Source organism: Nothobranchius furzeri, chromosome 5 (assembly GCF_043380555.1).
Source record: "Nothobranchius furzeri strain GRZ-AD chromosome 5, NfurGRZ-RIMD1, whole genome shotgun sequence".
Taxonomy (NCBI): domain Eukaryota; kingdom Metazoa; phylum Chordata; class Actinopteri; order Cyprinodontiformes; family Nothobranchiidae; genus Nothobranchius; species Nothobranchius furzeri.
Genome location: NC_091745.1, coordinates 28,287,859 through 28,312,233, shown reverse-complemented (window position 1 = coordinate 28,312,233; position 24,375 = coordinate 28,287,859). Strand labels below are relative to the sequence as shown.

Here is a 24,375-nt window from a genome sequence, read left to right as displayed (position 1 = left end):
ACCGTGTGTGGTTTCCTGTCTTGCACTATGTGAACTGCAGAAATTGACATGTCCCAGAAGCGGCTGAAATAATAGAACTCGATCCTATCTTTAGTGGCGCGGTATGCTGCTTCTGGAACGCGCCTGGAAATTGCCGCGTTGTGGTTGGTTTGAAACACTCCATAGACTACAAATGGATTCTATTTGAAGCGGTGCAGCTTGGCTGCCGTTCCGTTCCGCTGATGCTTGCAGTGTGAAACCAGGGTAACTCTGAGGAGAAATCGATGCAATCTCGGGAACCCTCTTCCCGACACAGACAGCCTTGGTATATGTGGAAAACACAGAAAACACCTGTGGACTTTGTGGCATTGTCCATATAAACTGATCTGGAGCCAAATCCACAAACCAAACCATGTGCTCAACCAGGGTTGGATTATGGAGATAAGCCTCGGAGGGAAAATAAACAACTGCCAAATTCTTATGGGGGGATTGCAACGTGTTCCCAGAGCAGAGAGGAATCCCCACAGAGATCTGAGTCTTCCTCAGCATTTTCACCCAGCAGGATGTGCCTGGAAAACCTGATGAGGGGGTGAACTAGGAGGTCTCCTGATCAGATGTTCAAACCCCCCTGAGCTCACCTAACCTCTGAAGGTTGAGCCTGGCCACCGACAGACTATTAAATTTGCAATGTCTCATGTTGAGGTTCTGCCCTCATGAGAAATTGCTATGCAGTAATTTCTCCAAAAACGGTGTCATCTGCGCTCTGAAAAGCAGAATATATTCCAGCGCCAGCAGTGACTTCATTTCCCAGGATTCCCTGCTCCCGGAAGCGGCGTCGAATACCGGAAACAAGTTTGGCGCATGTGCTGGAACCACACAGAGTTTCTCCCGCCGGACAGCTGAAAAGCTATAAATCCCAGCGAAACAAAACTTATCTTGTCTTTTGTCCAGTTCAACTGGCGTTGAAAGACGCACCCGTTGGCTACGGCTACAGACAGATTGTGCACGAGGCCTGGCGGCTGAAGCCGACCCGCGGAAAAGCAGCGGAAAACCATCAAATCAACGGAGAACGCCGATTGAACATCTGAGGGACGCCTCGCTGTTTCGTTCATTCAAAGTTTTTTTCTATCGATCTTTCTCTTCCCGTTTTCTCTCTAATAAGCCAGAATAAGCAATCACACCGCGCGATTTGCTTCAAAATAGAAAACGGTCTCTCCTTCGTACCAAAAACGCCATCGGAACAACTGAAGTAAGATCTTTTCTTTCAGTTTAATGTCTGAAGTTGTTAAGCTGTGGCCACAGCATTAACAACTATTAGATATTCATTTATGATTGATCTGTTGTGTTGTTTCTTGATTTGTTGTGAAGCGGTTTTGAAGTGTTAAGTTTTATTGTGATTGAGTTAAGGTAAAAGCTAAACCCTTTGTGTCTGTATCTGAGAAGAAAAGTCACATCCCTGAGGGTCTCAGCTTACACACCCACACACACACACACACACACACACACACTCCCACACATTCCACAGAGCCGATCTGGTGGTCAGCAGAACAAAGAACCCCTTTAATCTCATTACACCACCTCAGATTGTTTTACATTATCATTATTATTTCATAATTACTTGTTATTTGTGTGATAAAATAAATTGGTTAATATTGATTGGCTAAACGCTTCAGAAGGAGCTGAAGTGATTATTAGTTAATAAATGTATTGGCAATTAAGATTTTTGTCTCAGATTGAGATTGTTTGTGTGATATGAATTAATTAACTGCAGCTCGTTAAGATTCACAGAACGTTTAGACAAGATTGATAAGAGGTTTGGATTCATTTCCCATTGTTAAAAAGGGTGGTGCCCCGAGGGTATCTCCGGATATCCTAATTACGTAATAAAATCGGTAAATATTTCCATATTTACAAATCTCATTGAAGAATCCAAAAAGTAAGTAAAAGCTTACAAATTATTCGTACACCAATAATCACAACACTCATTTCAAGTCGATTCCTTCCTAACATTACAACAATGGATGGATCTGATCCACTGGTCCATCTCTTCTTTATCCTACCATCACTCAGGAAAATCCAGAACCCTTAAGCCAGAGACCCACTGGAGAAACATTCCAGCTTTTTCAAGAACCTTGACCTCAGAAATGGAGTTGACTTCCCTTCCAGAAGACGGCATGCTGAAGGTAGTGGTTTTATGATGCCAACATAACCACATCATCTGCATAGAGCAGAGGCCACACAGGTCATATTTAAAAATGTCTAACAAGAGAATAAGGAATCACCAGGAGCTAAAGGATTAAATTAACGACAACTGATGAAGGATATTATCAGAAAAGATGCTGACTGTGGGTTTTCTGACTCAGCTTGCTTGTTCAGCTTTAATGCAGATGTTGAAGAAATCCATCCTACCTTTATCTTTTTGCTTCCATTCATACCCTCTTTCTTGTGCATTAAACATTTAGACTTTTCACAAGTCTTCTTTTCCATAGATGATGAGATTCTATAGACAATCTTTCACTTCTCAGTTTATTTAACTCAGACAGTCGTCTATCTCAGAGTAAAGTCAGAGCAAACAGGCAAGGGAAATCCTCAGAAAGTCAGCATCAAATCCTGTGTCCACAAAGCAGAGGAGAGCATTTAGAAAACGATCTGTTGTAATGTTTTATAGTGCTGTTTGGCTCTCGTGGGACGCCTCTCTAGATGGGAATTAAATCCAACACTGCAAACAGACTCATTTATCATTTGTGCACCAAAGCTGCTAAAACAACGAAAGCATTTGATGCAGTGCATTCAGACTGACAGCATCATTGAGCCGCCCACAAGTTAGCTGATTGTAGGAGGAGTTAGTGGAGCATGGAGGCAGGGCAGATCCATCAGGATGTCAGACCAAATGCAGTTAAGATCCTGTTCAGTTGTTACAGGTAGAAAAGAAACAGGCTGAAAGGGGAGGGGTTTGAGTTAATGTGCACATTTTTACATCTGGGAGAGAAAATGCACCACTTAGTGAGCTTTGAAAGTGTTGAGCCATTTGTCCTCTGATCCCCATTTGTGTTCATCTAACCGGGTTAAAGATTTAAATACGTACTCAGGTGTTAAAAAATACCCCCTCTACACACACACACACACACACACACACACACACACACACACACACACACACACACACTTGTATGCATATGCTTGTGTGGACCTCCTTTGACTTCCATTTGTTTTAGTGACTCCACTATGCCTCACCCATACACTGACCCTAACCATAACTAATGGCCATAATAATTTATTACGGGAATTTATAGGAAGTAAGAATATACTCATGATAAAATAATAATATAAAGTGGCAATAATTAAAGAAATGGCTACCATAAACAAGTCAGTTCAAGTACAAACACAACACAGGGTCATGTGACTGGGTCCAAGCCACTGGAGTGGACAGGCCTAGGATTGTCGTTCATGAGTTCGACAGCAGGGGGGAAGAAACTGTTCTTGTGGATGGGAGCCTCCTGCCAGATTGGAGCTAGTCAAAGAGACTGTCCAGGGTGAGGCAGGTCAGCTGTTATCAGACCTGCATGCCTCAATGTCCTGGAGGTGTACAGGTCCTGTTTGGAAGGGAGTTTGCAGCCAATGACCTTCTCAGCCGAGTGTACAACAGCTTGGTGTGCATGGCATGGAGATGACTTGTTAATGCCACAATTACCCATCTCTGCTACAACCCGCCAAGGTGCTTCACAACACAAGCAGTCATTCACCCATTCACACACACATTCACACGCTGGTGGTGATGAGCTACGGTGTAGCCACAGCTGCCCTGGGGCGCACTGACAGAGGCGAGACTGCCATACACTGGCACCACCAGTCCCTCAGAGCACCACCAGCAGGCAATGTGTCTTGCCCAAGAATACAACAGCAGCATTCTCTGGTCAGAGCCGGGATTTAACCTTCCACATTCCGATTACTGGACAACCCACTCTACCTCTGCGCTACCGCTGTCCCTATATTTGCTGTATGATTGATCTGTTTAACGTGTGGATATTCGGCCTGAAGATCACTGGATTTCTCCTGATTGGAGTGAGAGGATATCTGTTTTTCTGGAAATTTGGGAAGACGGGAGCGATTGGAGGGCGATCCGCACCCATGGAAAGCACCGTCTGTGTGGAGACTTCACAGACTGGGACGAGAGCCTGGCTTTCTGGCTCAGCTCCCTCTTCACCACGACAGATCGGCTCAGCATCCGCATCACTGCAGATGCCGAACCAATCTGCTTGTCGATCTCCCGATCCCTCCTACCCTCACTCGTGAACAAGACCCCGAGATACTTAAACTCCTCCACTTGAGGTAGGACCTCTCTCCCGACCCGGAGTTGGCAAGCCACCCTTTTCCGGTCGAGAACCATGGTCTCCGATTTGGAGGTGCTGATCCTCATCCCAGCCGCTTCACACTCGGCCACGAACCTACCCAGCAAGAGCTGAAGGTCAGAGCTGGATGAAGCTAGGAGGACCACATCATCCGCAAAAAGCAGAGACGAGATTCTCCTGCCACCAAACTCGACACACTCCACACCACGGCTGCACCTAGAAATTCTGTCCATAAAGGTAATGAACAGAACCGATGACAAAGGGCAGCCCTGGTGGAGTCCAACTCTCACCGGGAACAGGTATGACTTACTACTGGCTATGCGGACCAAACTCACGCTCCTCTGGTAAAGGGACTGAATGGCCCTTAACAGAAAGCCACCCACCCCATACTCCTGGAACGTCCCCCACAGGGTGCCCCTGGGGACACGGTCATAAGCCTTCTCCAAATCCACAAAACACATGTGGATTGGTTGGGCAAACTCCCATGCCCCCTCCATCACCCTTGCAAGGGTATAGAGTAGGGCTGCAGCTATCGAATATTTTTGTAATCGAGTACTCTATCGAATCCTTTTTTCGATTAATCGAGTACTCTAATAAATTACCCTTTTGTGTTTGTAAACCTTTATATCATATATTGATGAGCCAAGATGGCGCCGAGTATGGCTGCCTCGTCGCGAGCTCCACCAAGTTCCATTACACGCTCCATACTGTACATTAATGCCACTGTTTTGCACATACCAACCTCTGTACATTTTATATCTCTTATCTTATTGTTTACTTTATTCATTTGTATACTTAGATTAGCCATTTTTATATTTTACTTGTTTTTACATTACTGTATTTTTGCACAACTCTATTGCTGTGAAACTCGCACACAAGAATTTCACTCGCATGTACTGTACCAGTGTACCTGCACATGTGACGTGACAATAAAAGTGATTTGATATCAAATAGCATGTTATAATTATGAAAGACCTCTTAAAATGAGCAAGCAATTGCCAGTTATTCAAGTTTTATTCAAAATTAGTTTGCATAACTTCAGCACTTCAACTTTACTTCACAGTAAACAAATGCCTGTGCAAAAAATAGGTAAACCTGAGCCGATTTTCCTCTCGTGCAAGAATATGCTAGCCTGCAAGTCAGACAAAAACTAGGAGGATAACGCTGCGAGCGGCTGCGGCCCAAACAGAACCAGAACCGCTCACGGCGCAAACAGCTCGCCGGCTGTTTCCCTATTAACACACGTCCGTTTTAATTTACACACTTTTTTTCTCACACTAACAAGGATTGCCAAAAGCAAGTTTGCTGTGGTTTTGTCAAATTATACTGATCACAAAACATGTATTTACTTTCTTTCGTTTTCCTCCGCCACTCATAAATACCCGTGTCCTCCTGCAGAAACCCCGAGGGACAACAGACATCAATAACACAATAAAAAGTCCGACGTGTTGTGTAAAAACTGCTATTTTTAGCACATTTTAAGTCCGACGTGTTGCTACCAGATGTAAGGTGTGAGCTGAAACTGAGCGCTACAAACGAAAAAGTCGCAGAGTCTGCAGAATATATAGAAAAACAGGCTAAAATGCATTATCTTGTAGAGGCTCCGAGTCCGCTTGCAGAAGTGACATTTACAGGTGCTGCAGCATGGAGGATGTGGTGTTGTGCTAGGCTAAATCCATTTTACTGTATTTATACTGGACTACGTTTTCCACCTTACGACGTGAAAAATGGTTCCACAACTTTGACATTTTCTGTCTTTTTCGCACTCCACCGGGGTTCAAGTTGTCCGCCATGGCTTAAGAGAAAGTTAAGTTATATTCGCTACTCGCGTGTGCATTCAGTCCAGTGGGCATGTGCGTCACTTATTTCGGTCCGGGTGAAACATGACCCCGGGCGATTGCAAAGCCATGAATTAATTAAATATGAATTAAACGAATCCTCGAGGCAGAGAATTTGACTCGAGGATTTTTTGTACTCGAATTATTCGAGGTACTCGAGGAATCGTTTCAGCTCTAGTATAGAGCTGGTCCACAGTTCCACGGCCAGGACAAAAACCACATTGCTCCTCCTCAATCTGAGATCCAACTATCGATCGGACCCTCCTCTCCAGTACCTTGAAGTAGACCTTTCCAGGGAGGCTGAGGAGTGTGATCCCCCTATAGTTGGAACACACCCTCAGGTCACCCTTCTTAAAGATGGGGACCACCACCCCGGTCTGCCACTCCACAGGAACTGCCCCGATGACCACGCAATGTTGCAGAGACGTGTCAACCATGACAGCCCTACAACATCCATAGCCTTGAGATACCCAGGACTGTGTAGTTGTTTGACTACCTCAGCAACTTCTGCCCCCGAGATTGGACAGTCCATCCCCAGGTCTCTGGTTCCTCCTCGTAATGTGCGTAAGTGGGATTGAGGAGCTCCTCAAAGTATTCCTTCCACCGTCCGACTATAGCCCCAGTTGACGTCAGCAGCTCCCCATCCCCACTGTAAACAGTGTGAGTGAGTTGCTGCCTTCCTCTCCTGAGGCGCGGGTAGTTTGCCAGAACCTCTTTGGAGCCGATCGATAGTCTTTCTCCATGGCCTCACCAAACTCCTCCCACGCCTGAGATTTTGCCTCGGCAACTGCCACTACTGCACCCCGCTTGGCTACCCCTGGAGACCCACAGACCAGCCACGCCCTGTAGGCCTCCTTCTTCAGCCTGATGGCCCCCCGAACCTCTGGTGTCCACCAGCGGGTGCGGAGCTTGCCACCACGACTGGCACCGGCCACCTTGCGACCACAGCTAGCAACAACCGCCTCAACAATCGCAGAGTGGAACAAGGCCCACTCGAAGTCAATGTCCCCCACTGCTCTCGGGACGCGGTCAAAGCTCTGCCGGAGGTGGGAGTTGAAGACCGTCTTGACAGGTTCTTCTGCCAGGTGTTCCCAGCAGACCCTCACTATGCATTTGGGTCTGCCATGTCTACGTGGCATCTTCCCCTGCCATCTGATCCAACTCACCACCAGGTGGTGATCAGTTGACAGCTCCGCTCCTCTCTTCACTCGGGTGTCCAAAACATACGGCCGCAGGTCAGATGATACGACTACAAAATCTATCATCGACCTGTGACCTAGGCTGCCCTGGTACCAAGTGTACCGGTGGGCATCCTTATGTTCGAACATGGTGTTCGTTATGGCCAAACTGCGGCTTGCACACAAGTCCAATAACAAAACACCACTCAAGTTCAGATCAGGCGGGCCGTTCCTCCCAATCACACCCCTCCAGGCCATGCTGTCATCGCCCATGTGAGCATTGAAGTCCCCCAGCAGGACAATGGAATCCCCTGATGGAGTACTATCTAGCACTCGTCCCAGGGACTCCAAAAAGAGTGGGTACTCTGAACTGATATTTGGCCCATAAGCACAAACAACAGTCAGGACCCGTTCCCCGACCCGAAGGCGCAGGGAAGCTACCCTCTCGTCCCCCAGGGTAAACCCCAACACACAGGCAGATGGTGGCGTAGTTGTTAGCGCTGTTGCCCCACAGCACAAAGGTTGCAGGTTTGAAACTCGGCTGTGGCCTTTCTGCGTGGAGTTGCGTGTTCTCCCCATGCATGCGTGGGTTTCCTCCAGGTACTCCGGTTTCCCCCACAGATCACAACACGCCCTATAGGTTATAAATTGGTAGTCGCTTTGGATAAAAGCGCCTGCCAAATAAATAAACATAACAATAATAAACATAAATTAATGATTCAACAAGAGGGCCAGGGAATGCCTTAGGATCCCCCCGGAGGAGCTGGCCCAAGTGGCTGGGGGAGAGGGAAGTCTGCTTAAGCCGGGCGTACACTGTGCGACTTTTTCACTTTTTTGAGCCGATTTTCCACTCGTGCGAGAATCCACGACATCGGGGCGAGTTTTGCGCCGAGCGGTCGTGTAGTGTACAGGGGGTTACGAGAGGCAATTAACACCATGTGACCAGCTGCCGATCAGCAGTCGTGAGGTCGCACGGACTTCTGGCGTGGTTGAAATTTCGCTCGTCCCTCGTGAGGGTATCGTACTGTTGAAGCGGCGCTGCGAGCAGCTGCGACCCAAAAAGTATCAGAACCGCTCACGGCGCATGCGCAATCCTGCATCAACGCCACTCGCTATTTCCCTAATAACACACGCTGTTCGTTTTTGTTTCTACACGTTTTTTTAGTCACAAAGATTGTCAAGAAAGCGTGTTTGTCGTGTTCATGTCAAATTAAACTGACCACTAAACACAGATTTACTTTCTTTATTTCATTTTCCTCATCCAACCCCATAAATCGCTGTGTGTCGTCCTGCAGCACTCCCGAAGGACAACAGGCAAGACAAGACAAAAAAGTCTGACGTGTTGTGTAAAAACTGCTATTTTTAGCATATTTTTAGGTCCGACATGTTGCTACCAGACGTACAGTGTGAGCAGTCAGGTCGCATGCGAGAACTGGGTCGTGCAGTGTGAGCACATGACTCGTGAGATCTGCTCTGCGAGGAAGTTGTACAGTTTGAGCTGAAGCTGAACGCTGCGAGTGAAAAAGTCGCACAGTGTACGCCCGGCTTTAGGTTGCAGCCCCCGCAACCCGACCCCCGATAAGCTGCTGAAAAATGGATGGATGGATGGAACAAGAGAGCCAATTACTTTTTTTACACAGCACCAGGTAGGTTTGCCGGTTTTGTTCTCTTAATTAATTCAACAATGGGTTAGGTTAGTTTGAAAACAGCATTTTATATTTAGAAAGAAAATTTAGAACTTTATAGTCATTTATTGTCATGGTTTAGGGTTTACAATAAACAAATAAACAATAAAATGAGATCCAGTAGGAGGAGCTTTGTCAGTTCTGACTGGAATATCGGGGCCAAGCTTATAAACTGTAGTCGTTTGTTGTTTATTAATGAGCTGAAACTACCTATGAATACCCCCTCCCTAACCCCTGAGGCATTGTTTATGTGATTAAGACCTGTTGTGTTAGAATGGTTGTTTTGATTAAATGCAGGACGATGTGGCCTAGACTGAAACGTTGCCAGAATAAAAGGAGAGTTCTCTAACTGAGCCACCACAATAATATGGTCTGGTATTTAAATGTGTTTGCCAACCAGATTAATCTGAATGAAAAAAGTCATCAACTCTTCCTGGAACTGATTTATATTTAGGTAATAGTAAACAAAGTCTAAAAAAGTGTCTTATTTTTGTCATGATGAACAGGCGTGTGTGTTTGTATAGATCACAGAAAATCCAATCAAGCAGCTGAACTGCTTTGAAAAGAACAGAATGAAAGCTAATGGGTTTTTGAAGTAATCATTAAAACAGGAAATCAATTTGTTCCACTTTGGGAGCTCCATACAGCAGCGGTCAGAGCTCCAATGTCTCCTCCAAGAATAAGCGGGATGTCTGGACGTGGAGCAGACGACTGCTGCGTTTGCCCTTCTAGTCCTGTTTCTAAAAGAGGAAGCTCAACAGAACCCCTAAACGTTCTGTTGAGCAGGTAGGTGGAAACGGTAATAATAAATCAATACCAGCGGGTGGGAGGATCAAAGTTTTCTTTTGTTGTCAATAGTCGTGCAATGAAAGAATTAGATGGATGTTATGTTAAATAAGTCACCAGTATCCTTCAGTAAGCAGGTTTTCTGTCAGATTATCATCCTGAGATTTCCACATGAGACTCATCTTTAGTTCAGATATAAAAAGATGCCGTTTCTAAAAGGAGAGAATTAAATCCACGTTCCTTTTCTCTCTGTCAAACTCAGTTTATTTATAAAGCCTCTGAACAATCAAATAAAGCAAACCAAGAGCTGCCTAGCAACAGGAAAACACAGCAGGTGAAATCAATAAAAACAAAATAAACAGCTTGGAAGAAACAAAACAACATTCCAGCTAAAACACAAGAGCACATAATGAATCAAACACCAGTGGCAGCAGGAGGCTGTTTCATATGTAGAAACTTTCTCAAGTTTGATCTGGAAATCTGATTTAATCCAAAGAATAAAAGAAAAACCACATCTTTATAAGTGGATCCTCCAAAAGCAGCACTTTTAAAATAGTTGACGTCACTTCTCCCGGCATGCAACAGTTCAAATCGAAACGGCGCCATATTGGCAGGCAGAAGGCCGCAGCTGGACTATTTGTTATTGTCAGAAAACTCAATCAAAAGGGAAATATGGTAGATTCCTGTTGTGCCCCAGGATGCAGAACAGACGCGGATGACATAAGGAATGAGCCATCTACAGGATTCCCCAAGATCCGGAGCGCCGCAAACGTTGGATCATTGTAATAAAACGCGCTAGTGACCGGGCTTAAATGAAGCTGTGGGATCCCGGGAGTAAAGGATTTCACTTATGCAGCGACCACTTCATATCAGGTACTTAAACCAACGTTTCCTCAACTGTGTATGGTATTTATTTTAAATGCTTTTATTATGATTCTTAGTGGGCTTCCTAAACTTATTTTGGCGTGGCTTTTTCTGTCTTATTACTCATAGTAACAAGTAAACATCACGTAAAACGTTGCCTCGTGAGTTCTGCGTGCTGCCGTTTACGTGTTTTATGATCACAGCAATTAACCGGCTAAGCTGTATTTAATTTTTAAGCAATGGTTGATAAATTGTCAGATCACACATAAAAAGCACTTTGGATTGCTATTATCTGTCTCACCGAGACAGATCTCAGACAGATCCTGAGACGCTCCTGCCCGACATATTTATTTTATTCACGGAAAAAAATCTAACTAGTGATTTCTCTTGGCGTTCAGTTTATACATTCAAACAGCACAGCACTCTATTTAAACTACTTACAAGTACAGTGGGGCAAAAAAGTATTTAGTCAGCCACCGATTGTGCAAGTTCTCCCACTTAAAATGATGACAGAGGTCAGTAATTTTCATCATAGGTACACTTCAACTGTGAGAGACAGAATGTGAAAAAAATCCATGAATTCACATGGCAGGATTTTTAAAGAATTTATTTGTAAATCAGGGTGGAAAATAAGTATTTGGTCAATAACAAAACTTCAATTCAGTACTTTGTAACATAACCTTTGTTGGCAATAACAGAGGTTAAACGATTACTATAGGTCTTTACCAGGTTTGCACACACAGTAGCTGGTATTTTGGCCCATTCCTCCATGCAGATCTTCTCGAGAGCAGTGATGTTTTGGGGCTGTCGCCGAGCAACACGGACTTTCAACTCCCTCCACAGATTTTCTATGGGGTTGAGGTCTGGAGACTGGCTAGTCCACTCCAGGACTTTCAAATGCTTCTTACGGAGCCACTCCTTTGTTGCCCGGGCGGTGTGTTTGGGATCACTGTCGTGTTGGAAGACCCAGCCACATTTCATCTTCAAAGCTCTCACTGATGGAAGGAGGTTTTGGCTCAGAATCTCACGATACATGGCCCCATTCATTCTGTCCTTAACACGGATCAGTCGTCCTGTCCCCTTAGCAGAAAAACAGCCCCAAAGCATGATGTTCCCACCCCCATGCTTCACAGTAAGTATGGTGTTCTTGGGATGCAACTCAGTATTCTTCTTCCTCCAAACACGACGAGTTGAGTTTATACCAAAAAGTTCTACTTTGGTTTCATCTGACCACATGACATTCTCCCAATCCTCTGCTGTATCATCCATGTGCTCTTTGGCAAACTTCAGACGGGCCTAGACATGCACTGGCTTCAGCAGCGGAACACGTCTGGCACTGCAGGATTTGATTCCCTGCCGTTGTAGTGTGTTACTGATGGTGACCTTTGTTACTGTGGTCCCAGCTCTCTGCAGGTCATTCACCAGGTCCCCCCGTGTGGTTCTGGGATTCTTGCTCACCGTTCTCATGATCATTTTGACCCCACGGGATGAGATCTTGTGTGGAGCCCCAGATCGAGGGAGATTATCAGTGGTCTTGTATGTCTTCCATTTTCTGATAATTGCTCCCACAGTTGATTTTTTCACACCAAGCTGCTTGGCTATTGTAGATTCACTCTTCCCAGTCTGGTGCAGGTCTACAATTCTTTTCCTGGTGTCCTTCGAAAACTCTTTGGTCTTGGCCATAGTGGAGTTTGGAGTCTGACTGTTTAAGGCTGTGGACAGGTGTCTTTTTTACAGATAATGAGTTCAAACAGGTGCCATTAATACAGGTAACGAGTGGAGGACAGAAAAGCTTCTTAAAGAAGACGTTACAGGTCTGTGAGAGCCAGAGATTTTCCTTGTTTGAAGTGACCAAATACTTATTTTCCACCCTGATTTACAACTAAATTCTTTAAAAATTCTGCCGTGTGAATTCATGGATTATTTTTCACATTCTGTCTCTCACAGTTGAAGTGTACCTATGATGTAAATTACTGACCTCTGTCATCGTTTTAAGTGGAAGAACTTGCACAATCGGTGGCTGACTAAATACTTTTTTGCCCCACTGTAAATCTATGTTATTTGTCCATCCATCCATTTTCATACGCTTATCTGGAGTTGGGTTGCGGGGGCAGTAGCGTCGAGAGGCCCAGACTTCCCTCTCCCCAGACACTTGTGCCAGCTCCTCCGGGGTAATCCCAAGGGGTTCCCCGGCCAGGTCCGGTAAGAAGTCCGCTCTGACAGCTTCTGGCATTTTTAAAAAGTATCCCAAGGGCACGGTAAGGGCCAGAGATGTTTAGTCTATTTAATTTCTGACTATATAAAACGATTTCTTCGGTTTTAAAGTGTGAAGTAAACTCCAACGAAGTAAAATCCAAGCTGATCCCGTTCATTTTGTTTACATTTGTTGCCTGCCAACATGGCGTCTACTCTCTGAGAGTCATGTGACGTCCGGAGCTCTATAGGAACCAGTTTAATAAACACTGTGTGTGTGTGTGTGTGTGTGCGTGCGTGCGTGCGTGCGTGTGTGTGTGTGTGTGTGTGTGTGTGTGTGTGTGTGTGTGTGTGTGTGTGTGTGTGTGATGAAAGTCTCTAGGAGTTTTTCTTGTATATAAGCAGATTTTTGACTTGGCTCCAGTGCATTTATGAACGTTTTTTTGAATATTAACAAAATCAGACCCAATAATTGTTCACTTTTATTAATTTTATCATTTTAAAGTGACGTGTCCAGGTCTTACCACTTCTGATAACTTTCACCTCATTCCAAATGTGCAAAGTAAAATCAAACAGTTGTTTCAATCAATTTTTTGTCTCAAAAGCAGCAGCTTGTTTAGGTGTTTTATAATAAATTTTTCTATTTTAACTTAAAAAATATTTTTTAAAAGGCTTTCATTTGGAATAGAGGCAGTAGAAACAATCCTCATACAAAATAAAGGAGCTTTAGTGCGTAAAACCTCAAAACATCTGAAGATGAAAAACAACTTATTTATGCCGGTGTGTGGTGAAACTCAGAGAACAATGTTAATACAATGTTTTATGAGCTTGAGATGCGTGTGTTTGAGACTCTTATTGTGAAGGGTAAAATCTTCTGATTTCTGTTACTTGGCACTGCCACTGAAGGAGCCATTAGAGATCCCCTTCAAATAATAAAACGTCTCATATTTTTAAAGTTTACTCTATAAAAATCCCACTCACAACCAGAGCCGGATCAACGCAAAGGCAAAGTAGGCACGTGCCTAGGGCCTGATTGGCTGGATGGGGCCCAGACAGAGGGACAAAATTTATCTTAAAGTTTATCTTAACCATAGACGTTACATTGGCTACGTCACATTAACGCCAGCCCATGACTGTAGCCTACAACTTGGGCGCCACCCAATTAAGGACGTCAGAGTCAGCGGGACACAACAAAGCTAGCAGGTGTTTTTGAGTAGGCTAACGTTCACGATGCTTTCGGGTGCGGCAAAACCATGGGCAAAACGTAAAAAAATGAAGAGGAACAAAAGAAGAAACAGCGGGGGGCTTTACAGAAGCTTCTGTCGGGCTGCTTGGGCAGCTGTCCGACAGCTGTGAACCTGCTCGAGTCAGCAGAGCCAGAGGCCGGGCCCGAGCCAGACCCGGAGGAGACACAACCCGAAGACGCGATGGAAGATGCGGTGGGAAATATGGCGGAAGACGCTGTAGCGCCGTCAACATCAACGCCGTCACAGAAGGACGAACTGGAAGAACAGCAGCCAACCAGAAGTGAGCCCCAATATAGTCTTACAGGAGCCTCTAGACCCAGAAAGGGTGTTAACTAGCTACCCATCTGATCCTGCAAAGTGGTGCCAAACTGATGACAGGATGCGTGAGTACTTAGCACTAAATCATCCCTCTCAAAATATTGGATATTCCTCGGCATCACAGAGGAAATCTGGAGACATAAACTGAAGCTTAACCAAGGAACATTTCTTTAGACGTGTTTCTGCTGCGACTGAGGCCTGTGATGCTGGAAGGCTGAAGATTATCCCGGAGTGGAGCATGCTAAATGGTTTCCTTGGTAAGTGTTGCTGGTTTTATTAATTATTTTTCAAATATTTTTATTAATGTTCAAATAGCAAAACAATAAGTTCACACTCAGAAAACAGCCTGAATGAGCATAAAGCAAGATCAAAACTTAAGGTAATGTTTTCATTTTATTAAAATAATTTCTTTTAAGATTATAGATTGTATTAAATTTATATTGTAATAATTTAGGCTGCGTGTTTATAGTTTGTTTTTGTGCCTTTAAAACATGCTTCGGTCATTCAAATTCATCTATTTATTCTTGAATGTCTTTCCACCATCATGTGATTACTTTGTCAACATTTATAAATGTTGTCAGCTATTGTATTTAGCAGAAAATCTTTTTAATTAAATGTGTTGATTAAATACAAACAGAGCAAATAAGATAAAAAATTTTGCACTGTTTACATAGTTTAATGACACCTAGTGGTTATTTACTGGTACTACTGGCTTGACAATGACACTCCCAATAGATGAGATGAGGATAATTTATTAGCATTTAATACAGCTGTGTAATGACATATAAATGATTAATATCAAAAAACTGTGATAGAATTTTTTACATACAACACATGACTTATTTTCACATACAAACAACCAATTTGTAACCAAAAACCAGGCTTTGTAAAATGTGAATGAACTTTTATTAGTAACTTTGGTCAGTTTCTATGGGACTAGATTTGGACCAATAATTTCAAGAAAAACTCTTAGAAGGTCAAACAAAAATTAAGAATGTGCGAGAAAAAAAATTAATTGCAAAAAAAAAATCGTTTCAAAAGTAAGTTTCACTTTTGAAACGATTTTTTTTTTTTGCAATTTATTTTTTTTCTCGCACATTCTTAATTTTTGTTTGACCTTCTAAGAGTTTTTCTTGAAATTATTGGCCCAAATCTAGTCCCATAGTTTTCCTCTCCACTGTCGCTGCATGCCTTCTGAGGATTGCTGTAAAGACTGACACTAGTCAGTGACTCGGTACAACCTGCTGGGTTCCTTATATAGGAAACATTTTACTGATTGGCTTAATGAACTGAACCGTATTGAAATGTTTACTGTGTGAAGAGCCTTGAGACGACTCTTGTTGTGTTGTGGCACTGTAAAATAAATAAACTGAACTTTATTCTCAACATTTTGAGATAAAGCTCAACATCCTCGCCCTCCTTACTTTTTCTATGCATGCATGAGAAAAATACAGAGAACCAACCCATTGTGTTATTTATTATCAGACAACCCAGATTGTCCACAGTCTGCTCATTAACACCTCACACATCCATCTGAAAGGAAACAGGAAGGACTCATTTGGTTCACTCAGCAGCAGAAACTGATAATCTCTTAAATTCCTCTCTCGACGTGTCGCTTCGTCTCGTCGGTGAGATGTTGAGTCCTAACTTGTGTCACAAAATAAGACATTCTTGCTTCTGTTTTAACAACAAAACACTGTTTAATGTTTCTGTAGAAAAATGATATAGAAAAGCATCGATCTGCATCAAATAAAATAAAATCACAGCACTCACACGCCCTAATCTGATAATGTGCAGAAAATAAAACAGAACAAACCAGAGCAGCAGCAAGCAGCAACGCCATCACAGCTCATTTCCCCGTCTTATATCTCCTCATCTGTGCAGCTATGGAGCTGATGATCTCCACACTTCTTTTGTTTTGTCCATAAAACTCAACAAACTCCCCATGTGGCCCCACCAGGTACATGATAATGGTGTGATCCACCTAAAGATGGCACAAAAACACAATCCTTGTTTTCTTTCACCAGGTTTTCATCACTAAAGACGAGGGAAGCAGGCTGAGACTCACGATGTAGTCGTTGTCCTCGTCCTTTGGGCCCTGGCTGTAGTAAACCCTGTACGCTCTGGAGACCTCCTCGATCTGCGCCTTCGTCCCCGTCAGACCAATCAGCTTTGGGGAAAATTCTGACACAAATATCAGCTGGTCAAAACCTCAAAGTCACATGAAAACGAGGGTTAGGAGGGTAATCGCACCCTGGTCTGAGGATGGAAGTTTGATATCTCTCATGTTTATCGTTCCTGAATAAGAGAAATGTGCATAAAACCAAATGTAGTGATGATTTAAAGATTTAGTTCTGAAGTCTGGGGTTAGGGTTGGGCACCTGTAGCTACATCTCTTATGACGTCTTTCAGCGACGTATGCACAGCACAGTTCTTCGGTGTTTAGAGGAGAGAATTTGTAGTTTTTATAAGGATTTATGACTAAATTGCTTCACAAAATGAAAACTGGAACCTAGCTGATTTTTTTATAGATGTAAAATGCAGTTACACTGAATTTCTACAATTATAATGCAGTCTCGCCAAAATGTTGAAGAGTTGTTTTACATTTTCTGTTCTTGTTGGGAAATCTTTAGGTGATGAGTGATCGTCTGAACGCTGCTGTCCACTGTCGGCCAGCAAAGCGTGTGTGAGAGAGGGTGAGTGTGTGTGAGTGTGTGTGTGCCATGAGCTGGCAGAGAAGAGAGAAGATTTTCCAGTTCGAGGTGTTTTGCCCTATCGTTTGTGAGGTTTTCCCAGATTGTTGGTGGTGCTGAGCTGCTGTGACTCTGAAGTTTAGAAAGCTGAAAACGGACTCGTTTGGCCACTACGTTAGCTATAAACGGTCATGCAGTAACGAAGGTGCATTATGTTAGGAATTATGGCAGAAAAGTTGCCAACAACAGGTGAAAAACACCAGATAACATTGTGGTTATTTAACAGTAGCTTTTGCATCTGGTGTTAAAGCATTTTTGTGACCATCAGATTCTGTGACTGAACTGTTATTATTTTCCAGATGTAGTTACCTTGGATGACTTTTTCTAACAACATCAACTGCACTAATGTGTTTCTTTGTGTGTGTGCGTGTTACGTCCAGGTCTAGTCCTCTAGACCTGACCGGTCCTCTCTTATGGCTCTTACACACGAGCATCAGCTCCCCTCTGTCTGGACCAGGTTGGGAGTGTTCTCATTATGGTAGCCTTGGATTTTCTCGCGAACAATCAGACGTCTTTCAGTCCATCCCGAGGCGGCCTGCCTGGAGCCGAACTGGTCCAACACGCCCACTGCTGACTGATTGGCTGGCTCAAAATCACGCCTACCGATAGAGGGAGCCTCCGATTGGCAGATAAAATCAGCTCACAGGGGCGTTCCCGTATGCATGATTTATTATCATTCTGGATGCGGGGAAGGTAACGGGCCTCTGACTGGAGCAGTTTTCTCTGTTCCTCACTACTGTGGAGAGGCGCATGCGCACACACACACACACACACACACCAAAGCAAGACTGCTCAGGTCGCTTTTGTTTAATAATGGAGACACCTCAGAGTCTGGGACTTCTCTGCGCTCTTTTGCCCCGCCCATGTGCTCAGGGATGTGCTAATGACATCACAGAGTGCCCACGTGCTCAATCACAGCTGCATTCCTAAGGCAGTGTGGAATAAACACGGCCGGGCTGAGGTGGGCGGAGCTGATGCTAGTGTGTCAGTGGCAATGCTGTCCTACTACTGTGCCCTGTCCCTGTTGTAATGACATACGTGTGTTCCTGACTGACATCAAACAGAATCCTGTGATGTTTTGGTACCTTTCACATACGCAGCCATGGCCTCTGGAGTGTCCCTGTCAGGATCGATGGTGATGATGATGGGAGTCAGGTTTGGAAGAGACTTGATATTGTCTGCAGAGGAACAAACAAAAACAAAACATTGGGTAAAATAACTTATTTACTCTTCTAACATGTATTTCTTTTTTGTGATATAATAAAGAACATTACCCAACTCATCCACCACTTCCATCATTTTTTCTATTTCGTCTGGGCAGATGTCGGGGCAGTGCGTGAACCCAAAGTAGATCAGGACCCAACGTCCAAAGAAGTCCTCACTCTTGCACGGCTTATGGTTGTGATCCACGAGTGAGAAGGGGCCGCCCAGCGCCGGCCTTCCAATCGATTTGTTTCGCTCTTTTTCAATCACTGCATATTAAATAGATAATTATGATGACACTGTTATCACGATGCACCAACAACACAAGCATCCTCACCAGTACAATACTCACACTCCTCCTTCTCTTTCTTGAGGTACTTCATCCCTGCCAGTAAAGCACCGCCAATAGCAAAAGTTACCGCTAACGACTTCCACGTCACGGGCTTTAAGAAAGGAAAACAACGACAGAGATGAGACACGCTTATGCACATTTTAGAAATGACTTCAGAAAATGTTGCCTGGTGTTGCTTTACAAAGACTTTATTCTGAAAAACACATTTAAGTGAGAGACTGCAGTATTTTACAGATGGAAACAAAACCAAAGCTGCTGGTTAGCTAACATTCAGCAAGGTGTTTGGTTATCAGCTGATCTGAAAGTCACAGGTTGGACTTGTTTGTTTTTATTTACCAACACATGGCTAAGCATGCTAAAAATAAAACATGCTTTCTGGTAACGACCTCAGCAGCAAGTCACGCACAATAGATCTTATAGGAAGCTTTTGCTTACAGAATCAGAATTTTCACGTTAAAAGAGATTGGGGGAAATGTGTTGTTATAGTGGCCTGAGATAACTTTTACAGTCAAAGTCAGCTTGGATCTGTGTAAGAATCAGACACAGACCTTCAGAGCCACCCTCTCTGGTTGAAAAACCTTCTGAAGCCAATTCATTCTTGTTTTATTAAATTGTTTCTGATAAACACAACTATCCATCATCATCTGCTAATCCGGGGTCGAGTCGCGGTGGCAGCAGCCTAAGCAGAGAGGCCCAGACTTCCCTCTCTCCGGCCACTTGGGCCAGCTCCTCCTGGGGGGCGTTCCCTGGCACGCCAAGAGACATAGTCCCTCCAGCTGGACTTAGGATAGATCTTGCTCTCTGTTATTAAAGCACTGAATGGCCTTGCACCAATGCACCTGTCTGAGGCTTGATGTACCGACGCACTCGCTGAGATCGGCTGAATGCCTGTTGCTCTGCACCCCTTTAAGGAACTATAAAATGAGGGGGAGCGTGTTTTTGTGCATGCCGTGCCTGTTACAATCCATCAGTCAGCATCCATTGTTGCCTTTAAAGCAGCTCTCCGGAGTTTTCCCCTTTCAGAAATGATGTATGATTTTTCAGAAATCCATAAAAGCGATGGTCTCATCATGTACTGTGATATAATGTAAACATACATCTTTTTTTTTTTTTTTTGCTAAGCACGCCCCCTGCCCCGCAGAGCTCCGTGCAATAGGAAACTGAGCGTCGACCAGGACTAACCAATAGCGGTAGACTACCGCTTCGATGCTTCAAATGTAAGGAACACCTCGGCTGATGCAGAGTTGATGAACTTGTCACGGATAAGATAGTCTCTAAATTATAAATATATGAGAACACAACATAACATGAGAATAATACTCGTAAAACAACGTGTTTTAGCCGTTTGTCGGCTACATTTATAAACAGAAACGTGAAGTCGCCATCTTAAACAAAGCAACAGAGTTTTGCGTGATATGCTTGTCAGCCAATAGATGGTGCCAGCGGATAAGAGAAATACTCCAGAAAGAAGCTTGAAGTCCCGATTGACCACAATTTTCATGACTTGGCTTATAAACCCTGAATTGGTTTATGTGAAATAATTTTTAGGTGCTCTTATTTGTATTTTATTAGGTGTTATTGACTGTACAACAGCCACTTTGTTGGTTTATTAGTTATTATCTTTTGCTGCTGTTTTATGCTTTGATGCTTTCTTTTATCTCTCCTTTTCCTGTACCAACATGTAAAGCGCTTTGGTCAGCTCCCATGCTGTTTGTAAATGTGCTTGATAAATAAACTGGTATGGTAACGCATCCTGGGTCTTCCTCTGGGTCTTCTCCTGGTTGGACGTGCCCTGAAAACCTCATCAGGGTGGCATCCAGGAGGCATCCTAACTAGATGCCAGAGCCACCTCAACTGGCTCCTCTCGATGTGGAGGAGCAGCGGGTCTATTTAGAGGAGCTGATTCTCATCCTAACTGCTTCACACTCGGCTGCGAACCACTCCAGTGAAAGCCGGAGATCACGGTCACAGTCTGACAAACACATTCATCAGCAAAATTCAACCATTTAAATCAGAAAAGACGCTTCTGCTGTGGACAGGATCTGTCTAATTACAGGACAAACATGAATCATGAAGAATTCTAAACAAATGATGATTGCTGTGCTTGTTAAGAATAATAACATGAACCTTACAAATGTAAGTATTTCAAAACCTGCAAAGAGAGCTTTATTAGTCTGATCCAACTTCTGAAACTCACCCCAGACTTCTTGGACTGGTCGCCTGAGGAAGGTGGTGGTGGCATTGAGGAGAATGCCCTGGAGAAGCACAGGTGTGTTGATCTGCAGGTGTGCCACTGGCTTGCACCCACCTGTCAAAATGAGATCAGGGGGTAATAGAGTTCTTTTAAAAATTTTAAGTTTAAAAAAAACTACCACATGTATTTGCTAGTTGATGGTGGCGATATGGAGGACATAGATTAAAAATTACAGATGTTTGGGGGAAAACCCATATCTAAATGATGTTTGACTAAGAACAATGGCGCCGGATATAATGTAATCATTATCTAATGAAAGTGAACGACAACAAAATCTTAAAAAGGGGCTCGACCCACATTTTTCAGATGAAAACCTAAAATCCTCCAAGTTCTTGGCGGAGTTTTGGTGCTTGACCGTTGACCTACCAGGTAGCAATGAGCTCTTCGCGTTGACAGAAAGTAGTTCCGTCCAGTTGGTCTCTGGATAAAAGTGTATGCAAGCCTGACAGCTCGGTTCTGTAGGACTCTACTGTGGAATAACCGGCAGCACATGCTCTGATTTAACACACTCATGGTTGTTTGGACCTTGACAGAACCGCGGCAGCGATCCGGAAGCGGCTGCGCGTTAGATAAAACGACACAGGGCGGGGGAGAACTACTGTTCTCTGGTCAGTCATTTACATTCGTTATCATGTACACGGGTCCTTCAAAAAATTAACCACACTGTTCTGAGATCGGCCATAACGTGTGACGAACTTCTTCTTCTTTGGTGGGTCTAGTGTTTGAGCTCTCTGCTACCATCTAGTGTAGAAAACCTGTCACTACTGAAACATGTTTTATTCATTCACATACTTCATCTAGCAAATTATCAAATAAAAAAATTACAAACATAATATCATGTTAATTAAAATTTAATCTCCCCAACTAATGAAACACCTCTCCAATAATCACTGGATTACAAAGATTAACATTTTGAATTGAATTTGAATTGAATTTTAGTGCCATTGATTAAACTTTTATATTTATAGTGAATTAATCATACAAAGCAGCATTTTCAAAGTACAGTTTTCAGTCTATTTAACTTTTGTAATCAAAGGGAGAAGTAGCTGTCCTAAATAGCAGTTTTACAATGTGAAGGCCAGTTTGATCTCAGCTCCTTATTGGTGTAGTAATACAGCCAGGCTACAATAGGAAAAACTGTGATGGCAACAGCTGTAGACACACGCAGCATCCCAACAGGAGCTCTAAAAGACAAACAAGTGAGGACAAAGATCTGATGTGATCAGGCTGGCTGCATAATAAATAAAAGTTTAAGAAAAATGTATAGTTACCTTCCAGAGTGGCGACACAGGAGGAGCCAAACAGCCATCAGCATGAGACCAGAAAATTCTCTGAAGAGGAAAAATATATCTCAAACCGTTTAATAATAAAAGCTTCATCTTTCTGTTTTGTAACCAAAGTTATTTATATCAACACAAATCTGTTGTGTAGTAGACACAACTCACCTACTTAAGTTTCATGACTAATCGGACCACAAACACTTTCTGACTTACTAAAAAGCATTAACCTTGAAAACATTTAACACTTTATTCACCTGTTGTTGCAGAAAAATGATTATTTCTGAAGAAAGAGTGACCCACATCTTGTTCTTGTTGCTGATGATGGCATCAAATTTATTTTCAAGACCAGGAAACTAAAAAAAACTATCAGCGCATCAAATTCAAATGGATGCTTCCTTTTATTAGGTATTTGTGTTGCATTTATCTACAATGATCTATGAATCATTTTCTACAAATCATTTGTTGTTTTCTTTATAATATTAAGATTTTAAAAATGCCACTTTTGATCATTAAAAGGATCTGCACATTTGTGTGGCCTGCATGGTGACTTTGATCTGCATGTCAAAAACTTTGAACGCTTCATGTGAAAAATTAAGATTTTTTTTGTGTACCTGCCCTCCTCCTGGTGGAAGATGTGAGTGACTGGGCCTGTGTAAAGTTTCCACCCTAACATGGAGATAACTGCACTAGAGATCATCACATGAAGGTCAGCAACGCGCCTCCAGGGCAAAGACTCTGCAGACAAAAACCCGAAGATGCAAGATGACTCTAGCTGTAATGTCCCACGAGGTGGCGCAAAACAGCAACGGGAAACGTAGCGTAGTGGTCCAGAGTTCATGAGGTTGATCATAACGTGACAAAACAGGAAGCATGATTTGTTTCTATTGCTTCGTTTAGATTTTTAACATTTATTATTAATAAAGCCTTAAACATGTTTAGACCCAAGCTTCTCCCTACCTGTCACGTGCGGTCTGAAGCCAATTAACGCACACAGGACTGCAGGAACACCATAACCCACCTGGAACACTTAACACGTCAACAACAATTCACGTAAAGTCTGGACTCAGAAAAAAGATTTTCAAAATCCTACCATCCATAGACCTGCATCCGGGTCATTTATCTGTAACGGGGGTGAATAAAGTGTTATAAATCACAGTTTAACTGGGTGGAAAGAAAAACACGTAAGTAAAAACTGGCCAACCTGGACGTATGATGCGAGGGTGAAGAATAAAGACATAACAGCGTTGCAGGTTTTCCAGACAGTCAGAAGCCGTGGCTTTGAGTTCTTCACGTTATTAACTTCTCCCATTGTTAGGAACCGTTTACTTTCCGCCCGGGCCCGCGGCACGTACAGACTTTAGACAGCAGACGCACACCAGTACCGGCGGGGTTCGTTCGATATTCACTTCCACAGCGGAAAGATCAAGTGACCTGTCTGAACGAGGACAAAATAATTTGCGTTCATAGGAGTCAAAAAGACACGCCGAAAGTGATGTATTTTACAAACAAGAAAGTGAAACCTCGTGGAGTGTAAAGTTGGCACAGAATGGTCTGAAATATTAAACTATTAAGGGTTTAATTTTGAACGTATTTCCCAACCTGAGGGCCTAGGTCTAGAAAACGAGCAAATAAGACATTGGAAATTTGACATCTGGTATCTGTTTTCAAAATGAAACCACGTTACAAATTAAAAATTATAGTTTATTTATTTATTTATTTATTTATTTATTTATTGTTGTTGTTATTACTAATTTAAGAAAAGGCAGCACAATATGCAATTCCTGGTCTTGTCCCCATTACAAATTATAACTTGGTATATGGATTACAAATAAAAGAACAAAACAAAGCAAATAAACCAAAATAAATACCAAATGTATAGATATTTAATAAAGACAACAAGTAAAACTGATCAGGTCACAGTAATAATGTGCAGTATTGACATTCAAGAGAATCTTTGCAGCACAATATTAGATGCAGTGGAATCTACATTCAGACATGGTTCCCATGCTGATTAAATTATTTTAATTTCACATTATTAGGTCAAAGTGCGAATGTGTCAGGTTCAATAGGCTGAGCTGGAGTGTGGCTAAGGTAGG

At 43.1% G+C, this 24,375-nt stretch overlaps 2 protein-coding genes across 5 annotated transcripts; both read right to left on the bottom strand.

Annotated features, from left to right (window-relative positions):
* Window positions 1-15,173: 15,173 nt before the first annotated feature.
* Window positions 15,174-22,037, bottom strand: sco1 (synthesis of cytochrome C oxidase 1). 4 transcript variants are annotated; one of them, XM_070551515.1, is made up of 8 exons: window positions 21,297-21,616; window positions 20,943-21,053; window positions 18,746-18,836; window positions 18,465-18,662; window positions 18,276-18,368; window positions 16,506-16,621; window positions 16,254-16,421; window positions 15,174-16,114 (listed from the first exon to the last, which is right to left on the bottom strand). In XM_070551515.1, the coding sequence occupies exons 1-7, from the start codon at window positions 21,510-21,512 to the stop codon at window positions 16,287-16,289; spliced, it is 960 nt and encodes a 319-aa protein (XP_070407616.1). In that variant the 5' UTR covers window positions 21,513-21,616; the 3' UTR covers window positions 15,174-16,114; window positions 16,254-16,286. The 4 variants fall into 4 exon arrangements, with proteins under 4 accessions (XP_070407616.1, XP_054590643.1, XP_054590642.1 ...); XM_054734668.2 differs by having other exon boundaries at window positions 15,174-15,970; XM_054734667.2 differs by having other exon boundaries at window positions 15,174-16,421; window positions 21,297-22,037.
* tmem220 (transmembrane protein 220) lies at window positions 21,835-23,679 on the bottom strand. The gene is made up of 6 exons (XM_054734664.2): window positions 23,481-23,679; window positions 23,370-23,399; window positions 23,237-23,297; window positions 22,891-23,014; window positions 22,271-22,330; window positions 21,835-22,183 (listed from the first exon to the last, which is right to left on the bottom strand). The coding sequence occupies exons 1-6, from the start codon at window positions 23,586-23,588 to the stop codon at window positions 22,051-22,053; spliced, it is 516 nt and encodes a 171-aa protein (XP_054590639.2). The 5' UTR covers window positions 23,589-23,679; the 3' UTR covers window positions 21,835-22,050.
* Between the last annotated feature and the right edge of the window lie 696 nt (window positions 23,680-24,375).

Bases quoted from the DNA above. Each gene is read 5' to 3' on its own strand.
- sco1 (XM_054734667.2), bottom strand. From the start codon at position 21,512: ATGAGTGTGTTAAATCAGAGCATGTGCTGCCGGTTATTCCACAGTAGA. The intron at 21,054-21,296 runs GTGGGTCGAGCC...TCATTTTGACAG, and splicing joins TAGGTTTTCATCTGAAAAAT to GTGGGTGCAAGCCAGTGGCA. The intron at 18,663-18,745 runs GTGAGTATTGTA...TTTAATATGCAG, and splicing joins CAAGAAAGAGAAGGAGGAGT to TGATTGAAAAAGAGCGAAAC.
- tmem220 (XM_054734664.2), bottom strand. From the start codon at position 23,588: ATGGGAGAAGTTAATAACGTGAAGAACTCAAAGCCACGGCTTCTGACT. The intron at 23,015-23,236 runs GTAGGGAGAAGC...TTTTGTCTGCAG, and splicing joins CTTCAGACCGCACGTGACAG to AGTCTTTGCCCTGGAGGCGC. The intron at 22,331-22,890 runs GTACACAAAAAA...TTTCCTCTTCAG, and splicing joins TTCCACCAGGAGGAGGGCAG to AGAATTTTCTGGTCTCATGC.